This window comes from Mustela nivalis (genome assembly GCF_964662115.1).
Source record: "Mustela nivalis genome assembly, chromosome: 9".
Classification (NCBI taxonomy): Eukaryota; Metazoa; Chordata; class Mammalia; order Carnivora; family Mustelidae; genus Mustela; species Mustela nivalis.
This window is the reverse complement of record NC_139028.1, coordinates 85,444,091-85,454,385: the sequence shown is the minus strand read 5'-3', so window position 1 is coordinate 85,454,385 and position 10,295 is coordinate 85,444,091. Positions and strand designations below refer to the sequence as shown.

At 35.2% G+C, this 10,295-nt stretch overlaps 1 protein-coding gene across 4 annotated transcripts in view; it reads right to left on the bottom strand.

Annotated features, from left to right (window-relative positions):
* The window catches only part of ANO3 (anoctamin 3), a 407,782-nt gene that overhangs the window by 78,396 nt on the left and 319,091 nt on the right, over positions 1-10,295 (bottom strand). For all 4 annotated transcript variants that reach the window (XM_082682805.1, XM_082682806.1, XM_082682807.1 and 1 more), the window contains one exon: positions 3,815-3,911. In XM_082682805.1, the coding sequence (XP_082538931.1) occupies positions 3,815-3,911 (97 nt within the window). The remainder of the gene's footprint in view (positions 1-3,814; positions 3,912-10,295) is intronic.

Genomic DNA, 10,295 nt, shown 5'->3' with positions numbered 1-10,295 from the left:
TCTAAAATTGTATGATAGGTTTAGGATCACATTAGCTTCTGGAAACTCTCATTTACATTCCATTAAAGCTGTTCTAGGCCAAGGGGAACAAAGCACTTCTTGGGCAGATTCAACCCTGCATGTCAGGCTATTCTGTGGGAAGGGGGGGGAAGGGCAGCAAGGAGTTGGAATTTAGGCTAGAGTTCAGGCCTCTCTCACTTCCTAAGTCCTTAATTCTTGGACGGGGCAAACTCTGTGTAACCACCCATGTCCACTGGACCTCAACACAAGCTTCATCAAACATGGCAGTAGTCCATGCCCAACCTCCTCCCTGTTCCTGACCAATTATTATTTAGAGCAATATGTGGTATCTTTTGGAGGAATCACCTAAGGATCTTGTTAACATGCAGAATTCTAAGCCTGCATGTTAAGCCTGCAGAATTCTAAGCCTGCAAGCCTAAGAATTGTAGGACGTGGGGCCCAGGAATCTACTTAACACATGTCCTATGTGATTCCTACATGAACTTTTTCATGAAGTTTCTTAAAAGAAAAAAATAGCCTGTCTTATTTCTGTGTAGTATCAATATTGGTGTATGGTCTGAGGCTCATACTTGGTATTGAATAAATGTTTACTGAGCAAATTAAAAAAAAAAAAAAAAACAGAAACTAATAACTGTTATAAATAAAGCTGACCTCAAGGTCAGAAACCCTTTTAAAATGATACGAAAAAACAAAGCAAAACCCTTCTAATGATCTCACCTAAAATGAGAAAGCTTAGCATAATGCAAATTGACATTATTGGTGTCAGATGCTTTTAGTGAATGTGCAAATATCACTGAATTACTTAGTTGGAAAACATTTTTAATTATCATGGTTGTAAATATTAAAAATGATGTTAATATGTTTAAATGTTAAACTAATGTTAAAATATGGTAATTACTTAAATACGAATTTTATCACATGATGGGACCAATTTTGTTCTATGGAACACATTCCTAAAATTATTAAGAAAATAATTATGTGTAGACACACATACTTTTCAATAACATGACACTTAATTTTCTGTTTCTTGTCCAAAGTGGTGATGGATTCCATAAGAAATTAACAAGTTTCTAGATGATGTGGCTAGGTGATCTTAGATTGATTTGCCTGTTTCTTTGGTAATAATCTATTCTTTTTTTCAAACACTGTCCATCAAGTAACTTCTAGATGTTTAAATATACAAACTGATATTCCAAAAGAATGTTAGTTCCATCAATAAAGGAAGAGTAATTCTGATTTTAAGGTGTAAAACAAGTAGCTGCATTTTATCTTAGTCAGAAGAAAAAATACAATAGATATTAAATATTTCATCCTGGTGGGATTTTTTTCTTGCATTGTTCCAGAAGGTAATAGTCTGCTGTGCCAGGTACCTTTCCACCTTCCTTATAATAGTTATTAAGTGAATTCTTTCTTAGTCATACATGTCTCTATACATACTCTTTTTTTTTAACCAAGAAAAGGAGGGATATAGATATTATATAATGACAAAAACCCTCTATACTTAGTGTTTCCTTGGACAATTTCTTTATCACTCTGTCATTGGGAATGTTTCTTATTTTTAGAATTCAGATACTGCTAGGGTGTTTTATTAAATGTGTACAAGTAAAAGTAGAAATAACATATATATAGATTTGCTGGTATCCCTAAGGCTGTCATATATCCTTGAAATGCACAGGTTAGGAGAAGGGCATGTATGTATGTATGTAGGTGTATGCATACACCTAATGACTTTAGTATGCTTGGCTTTTGCAAAAAGTATTGAGAAAATGCTTCCCCAAACAAGACATCTTTATGGAAACATTCAAAATGATTCAAAACTAAGCATACTTTTAGAAATTAAACTGAAAATAAAACAGATTTTCCTCATGGTTTACATTCACAATAAATAAGTCAGAAGCTAATTTTCATAAGTTCTGGCTTCATAGTAGGATATCGAGTGATTTCTGATTTTATACCCTGTTTTGTCAAAATTAATTGTATAGAGACCTCTACTTCTGAACATGATGGGCTAACAAAGATTGATTTTACCCCATTCTGGAGACAACCAAAGAATGAATGAAATACATAAGCAACAGATTTCAAGACAGTAGATACGGGGCAAGAAGGGCAATGATTTCTGAGAAATGGGAAATCAGTGAGGTGAGCATTAGGATTGCCTCAGGTTATCACCCTAAAAGAGTTCACAGGATGCAGATAGGGGCACCCCAAATAGTGCCCAGTGAGCATGTCTGTGAGGAGACCTACAAGGAAAGAACCACCTTGCATGAGTACCAGTACGCCCATTCCCACCAGCCGGACTGGAAATCCTTCATTTATGCTGCATCAGGTACTGTACACAGACAGATCTTGCTATCATTGTGGGGAAAATTTTGTGCTGGTTACAGTATTGCTATGAACCCAGCTCACAAACCTTAAAAGCAAGATCCAAAATGTCCATATTATTTCCAAGTAACTAAATCACAACATCTCTATACATTTATGAGAATAGTTAGAATTTAAAAAACTGGCCATCCTGAGGATTAGTGAGTGTACACAAGGCTGGAACTCTCACATACTGAGGATGGGAATGTCAAGTGGCATAAATACTTGGGAAAACATTTTGGCAGTTTCTCAGAAGATTAAACACCCACCTGTCATATAATCTTGTCATTTTACTCTTGGGTTTTTACCCAAGAGAAATAACAGTGCCCGTCTATATGGAGATTTATAGACGAATGTTCAGAGCAGCTTTATGTAAAACGGTAACTCAAAACAGCCCATGGGTCCATTAGTAGAGGAATGGATAGAAAAATTCTGGTATAGCTGTGTAATGCAATACTATTCAGCAATAAAGAGAAACGATCTACCGGTGTTACAGCATGGATGAATCTCAAAATAATTGTGCTGTGAAAGGAGCCAGAAAACACACACACACACACACACACACACACACACACACCCCATACACTGTATGATCCCATTTACATAAAAGCCCAGAAAATACCAACTTATCTATTCAGAAAGTAGTTGGTAGTTGGTTGTCTGGGCACAGGAGTGGAACTGGGGAGGGTTGGGAGGCCAGGATTACAAGAGGCCGTGAGGACAGTTTTGGAAGTGATTCCATATTCATTACCTTGATTGTAGTGATGGTTTCACAGATGCATATATAATATCAAAGTGTATCAATTAATACATTTTAAGTGTGTGTATATTATATTTGTTAATCATACTTCAATAAAGCTGTTTTAATAATGAACAGTAATCACTGCAAAATTCAGTTTCTCAAACTTGTATGCACATTGGAATCACTTGGGAAAATTTAAAACAGACTGATGTCTAGGCTCTAAATCCAAAGGTATTGATTTAATTATTTGCTCAAATGTATGGCTTGGGATTCAAAAGTTTAAAAAAAACCCTTCAGGGATTCTAATGGGCAGCAACCTGAGGATTTTAGTATGTTGTTTGTTTTTCTCGTAAAATTAAAAGTATTGTGATGAGTGTTCATGGAAGTTACAAACGTAATCATTAGTAATGGAAACCATCGTCATCTCCTTAATAAAATCTAGCTGTCATTCCAAGTGGAAGTTTATGTCTCTTATGACAGTGATCTGTTATAAAAGCACTGGAAGAACAAAATATTCAAATAAAAATGCACTCTTTTTTTAATGGCAGCAGAGTGACAGACTAGACAGTTGTCATTGTTACTGATTGTTGAAACTCTTGGGAACACTTAAGTTTGTTTGGAGGACTTTTTACTATCTGCTTCTGAGAAAAAGTAGAGTTCAGGAAGGAGAATGTGAGGGTCCACACTTACCTTGGCGTAGATACAGCTTTCGTTGAGTCTCTGCAGTGAACAGTTCTTGTCACAGAGAGGGCACATGAAGACTTCGGTGGCCTTGCAAATTTCTTGGCTTGAGAAACCAAAGGAGAAAAAGAAGGCATGAACCTCCACATATAAGAGGCGCTTAGCCCCTCTGGCAATCTTGTGGGAAGCCGCAAGGCAGATAGGAAAAGAAGAAATGGACACAATGGGAGTGATGAACAGATAAGGAAGAATTTGTGTGGCTCCAACTCAAATTTTTAGGATATTTGTGATAACAGAGATTTGTGTTTGCTTCTTTGTTTTTAGAAGTCTCTGCCAGGATACTGTAATGATAATAGGCCACACTTTGTACTTACGAGACACTTGTGGGACTTTGCTGCAAAGACAGTTAACACAGGATTTCATGGCACTCAGGATACTCTGGTGAGGAACACCCAAGGGAGTTTTAACCAAACTCACAGCTTGGAAATGGCTGAGCTGAACCAAATCTGAATATTCTGATTTCTCAAGTCTATTGACCTTTCTCCTGAATCTCACAGCTTTCGAATCACTAAAATGAACAGCATCCATAATTCACACAACTTCATAGCTCCCACTAGAGTCAATGGAGACATTATGTTCACTGGAAATATGAGGGGTTGGTTTTTGTGCAGGGTCTTGACACACAGTCATGATGATAAGACAGTTCTTATTTACTTAATATGTGTTATATTCTCTATGAGAATTAAATTGTCTAATATTTGTCTCTTTGGTTTTATATACATATTACATTTTAAAGGTCTCAGCATCCATTACAGATGACTTTGTTATATGAGGTGGACACCAATAACAATTTCTCAATGGCTTCCCAGCCTGAGAGTTCACAGCAACATATTTTTAAAATGTTTTGTGCCTTTTTTCTGTCATAAGTGTCCCTTTCCCACTTAGTAACTTCTAAAAAATGCTTTTTAATTAAATCTGCTTTGGAAATGTTGAAAGTAATTTAAAGGATTTTGAAAATATATCTGGAAATACAGCTGCTTAATAAGTAATACAAGTTTAATTGTCAGGGTTTACAGCATGATTTACTGTTTTCAAAAATACATATACTCAAATGAAGCAAAAAATAATGTATATGTATTTCAAATCTCACTCCAAAAGCAGGAATAAATAGGAAGTAATAATACCATATAGTAATACAGCACTTTAAAATGGGCAAAGGTGGTTTCATGTTCGTTAGGTCTGGTCCACACTGCAATCTCCTGCAATGGTACTTGTCTCCAAAACTAATAGGAAACTAACGATTAATTTAAGTAATTTGCTCAAGGTCATACAGCTAACAAGAAGTACCTCAGGGACCCAAGTTTAGGTTTTTGTGATTCTAGGTGCAGTTCCCCATCAACTGTACCATATCTAAAAGAGAAAGATTTATTTCATATTAAAAGCAACTTTCCAATGAAGGGAATTAAGAGTACACGTCTCATAAAAAGCCCTGAGTAATGTATAGAACTGATGAATCTTTTTATTGTACACTTGAAACTATATTACTCTGTCTGTTAATTGTACTTAAGGAAAAAAAAAAAAACCCTGGCAAATAAAAAACAAAAAAATAAAAGGAACTTTCTTATAAAATTATTTTATTAATGGTGATAATCTTAAAGGTCTAATACTGTAATTCTCAATTCTCACAGACATCATCCTGCTAGTAATCAGGACATTTATATGAAGTAGAAGAAAAGCAAGTAAAAGATCAAAAAAGAAAAAAGTTTATACCTCCTCTTAGTTTTACCATTAATTTATAGGAACAAAAATTAACACAGCCCTTGAAGGAAATTTTGATTAAAATTTCATAATTCACTCTGTTTCAAGAATGACACAATGTGTCCTACATTGAAATCTCATACTAAAAAGTGTTAGAGTCACTTTTTTTTTTTCTTTTTTTTTTTAAAGAGAGAGATCAGAAGTAGGCAGAGAGAGAGGAGGAAGCAGGCTCCCCGCCAAGCAGAGAGTCCGATGCGGGGCTCGATCCCAGGACCCTGGGATCATGACCTGAGCCGAAGGCAGAGGCTTTAACCTACTGCCCACCCAGGTGCCCCTTAGAGTCACTTTATACCACATCATTTTTTCCATCTCTCACAGGGTCAAAAAAAATTACAAACCTATCAAAGCACCATGTCTAGGATCCTACGCCATTAGTCTGAGTCCTATTTTTTGATTCCAGAATTATTAAGCTCATTTTCTATAAGTTGTTCAAAGTTCAACTTGATATGTAACAAAAACAAATAAACAACTTTTAACAACATATTTTGTAGTCTAAAAAAGGATGTGAATACTATCACAAATTTCTTTGGCTTAAGTTAACCACTAGAGGGAGGGGGAGTGTACAGCCTGAGTGTTTCTTCATTTCGTTTGCACAGCCTGATAATACAAACTGCCACTTCAGTTGTGGCTTTCTTTCCCTTTGTGTCTATTAGTAGATATACACATCAAGGGCTGATTCGAAAGAAATAATAATTACCACCAACTTAAGATAATGGGAGTAGGGAGTGATTTGTCCTTTTGGGAGTAGACGGCTGGACCTGCTCCCAGGTCTTGAGGTTTCCTGTGATTCTGTTAACATGACAAAGTACAGAAGAGGATGCTTGGTGATGTCTATTTTGAGGAGATGTGAAACTATGAAAGTGGGCTTAAGGGAAGGCAGTATGAAAGCGTGAGGAAAACATGATTTTAGAATCAGATATAATCATCAGGGAAAAGTAAATCAAATCACAATGTATTACTCTATATCTGTTAGGATTGCTATTACTAAACAAATCAAAACAAACATAACATGTGTTGGCAAAGATGTGGAGATTCTAGGACACTTGCACACTGTTAGTGGGACTATGAAATGGTGCAGCCACTATGGAAAGCAATATGGAGATCCCTCAAAAAATTAAAAAAAAATAGAATGACCATATAATCCAGCAATCCCACTTCTGGGTATATAACTGAAAGGACAGAAACTAGGATCTAGAAGAGATATCTGCACTCCCATGTTCATTGTATTGAATGAACCTGGAGGACACTATGCTAAGTGAAATAAGCAGGCACAGGATAAATGATGCATGATTTTACATATATTAAGTTTTTAAAATAGTTAAATTCATAGAAACAGGATAGAATCATGGTTGCCAGAGGGTAAGAGAGGGGGGAATTGGGAGTTGCTATTCCACAGGTATAAAGTTCCAGTTATACATATGAATAAACTCTAGAAATCTGTCGTGTGACATTGTGCCTGGAGTTAACAATACTGTAGCATGCACTTAAAAATGTGTGGAGGGTAAATCTAATGTCAAGTGTTCTTTCCACAATTTAAAAAATCCAATAAAGGTTTAAAACTTAGCTGACCACTTACTACATACATTCCCCTGACCAAGTCACTTACCTCTCTGAGGATCAATTTCTTCATCTCTAGATGGAGATAATATCTAGCTGGGGTATTACATAAGGGATATTGATACTGTGCGTGGAACATCATAGGCACTAGATAGACTTCATTGCTAAGGATGTTGTCAGGAGAGGGTCCTTTATGACTCAACAGATTTTGAAAAGCAGATCTGATGCTGATGATAACTTAAATTTCTCAGGGAGTTCTAATGGCAAAGAAGAAAGAACGGACCAGAAAGCTGGGGCTTCTGTTCTTTACCTTAGACCTGGAAAACCATTTGATCTGGTGCTTGTTCATTTTCATATTCCTATGATATGTGCCAGGTGAACATCTGGCCACATTTGGTTAGGTAAGACCAATGAACACATGTAAATACACATATGCACATTTTCATAGAGTAATAATCTACAACTTGATCCCTGCATAGTTTTACAATTAACTACAGGGCAAATAAGAAATATGACCTTCGTTTACATGAACATAGTTGATAGAAACATAATAAACACAACCTAATCTTCAGCTTTTAAGCATATTGTTACCTTGTCATAAAAAAAGAGCTTAATAAAATAATTCTAAAACAAAGCAATGCTAAATAAAAGCCCTGTGTCCTCCCCTGACCTGCCATGACAACACCTACAACTTAGCCATGACTTAACTATGTCTGACACCTTGAATAGAAAATTACAGTCCCATGAAATTTTGAAAGTCAAGATATTCAGTGATGCTTATCTTGGTTTAGAATAGAAAGTCTGACAAGATGTTAATTATAGTGTGACAGAGTAGCAGTAATATAATACCATAAAGCACTGAAGAAAAGAGTTTGCTAATACCTTTTAAAACACTCCTTGTACTAAAGATACTTATATGCAAAGAGCCTAATTCACTTTGTTGGTACATAAATCAATAGGAATGGCAAAACTATTACTTTCATTGCCTTTTGTTCATTTTCGGCTTTGTAGAGGTAGAGGAAGGAGTCTACATCACATAGTAAAACTTCAAGAATATGTTCTCCACAGAACCAGCTTGAACAGTAGCTATCCATCTAAGAATCATTTTATGTCTCTATCAATTCATTTGAAAACAATGTTTTCCCCAGATTTCTTCACATTCTGTTTTCCCTCCCTTTCCCTACAGAAGAAATCAGAGAGGTAGACAAACCATGAGAGACTCTTAACTATGGGAAAGAAACTGAGGGTTGCTGGAATGGAGGTGTGTTGGAGGGAAAGGGCATTAAATAGGGCATGTGATGTGATGAGCACTGTGATACGCGATTGACAAATTACTGAATTCTACGTATGAAACTGATGGACTATATGTTGGTTAATTAAATTTAAATTTTAAAAATAAATAAATAAAAATTTAAAAAATAAGTGTGGTTTTCTAAGACCTTGAAGACTACCAAAAGCACTGTTAGAACTAATAAATGAATTCAATAAAGTTGCAGAATATAAAATCAATATACAAATATCAGTAGCATCTCTACACACTAACAATAAACTATCCAAAAGAGAAAAAGGAAACAGTTCCATTTACAATTGCACTAAAAAGAATAAAATAATTAGGGCTAAATTCAACTGACGAGGTAAAAGATCTATACATTGAAAACTAAGACATTGATGAAAGAAATTGAAAAAGATACAAATAAATGGGAAGGTATTTTGTGCTCATGGATTGGAAGAAATAATACTGTTGAAATGTCTATGTTACTAAAAGACATCTACAAATTCAATGCAATCTCTATCAAGATTTCAATGGTATTTTTACAGAAATAGAAAAAGCAATCCTAAAATTTGTACAGAACATAACAAATCCTAAATAGCCAAAGCAATCTTGAGGAAGAAGAACAAAATGGGAGGCATGATACCTCCTGGTTTCAAATAATATTATAAAGCAATAGTAATCAAAACAATATGGTGTTGGCATGAAAATAGACCCATAGATCAATAGGACAGAATAAAGAACCCAGAAACAAACCCATGTATATGTGGTCAATTTTTGACAAAGAGGCCAAAATATACGATGGAAAAAGGATAATCTCTTCAATAAATGGTATTGGGAAAATTGGATATCCACATGTAAAAGAATGAAACTAAACTCCTTTCTTATACTATATGTAAAAATTAACTCAGAATGGATTAAAGACTTAAATTTAAGACCGAAACCATAAAAATCCTAGAAGAAAACATAGAGGGGATAAAGTCTTTGAAATTGGCCTTTCCACTGATTTTTAGTATTTGACAGCAAAAACAAAGGCAACCAAAGCAAAAATAAACAAGTGAGATGGACTGCAGCAAACATAGCAAGGAAACCCACCAACAAAACCAAAAAACAACCTACAGAATGAGAGCAAATACTAATAAAACATATATCTGATAAGGGGTTAATATCCAAAATATATAAAGAACTCATACAATCCAGTAACAGAAAAATAAGCAATTTGATTTGGACAGAGAAACTGAATAGATCTTTTTTTTTTTTTTTCCAAAGATCTATAAGTCAACAGGTACATAAAAAGATGACCAACATCATTAATCATCAGCGTAATGCAAAACAAAGTCACAGTGAGGTATCACCTCACACCTGTTAGGATACCTATAATCAGAGCCCTGCTGATGGGAATGTAAATTGGTGCAGCCACTATGAAAATCAGTATGGAGGTTCCTCAAAACATTAAAAAATAGGATTACCATATGATCCAGAAATCCCAGTTCTAAGTGTATCCAAAGGAAATGAAAACAGGACCTTGAAGTGGTATTGGCATTCCTATGTTCATTGGTATTGGCATTCCTATGTTCATTGTAGCATTACTTAACAATAGCTACGCTATGTAAACAACTTAAGTGCCCACTGATGGATGAATGGATGAAGAAAATGTGGTATGTGTGTGTATATATACACACAAATAAAACAGGATATTCAGCCTTGAGAAAGAAGGAAATCCTGCCATTTGTGACAACGTGGATGGGCCCTGAGGCTATTAAACTAACTGAGATAAGCCAAAGAAAAAATATTGTATGGTATTCCTTTAAAGTGAATCTTTTAAAGAGCCAAATTTACGGCACC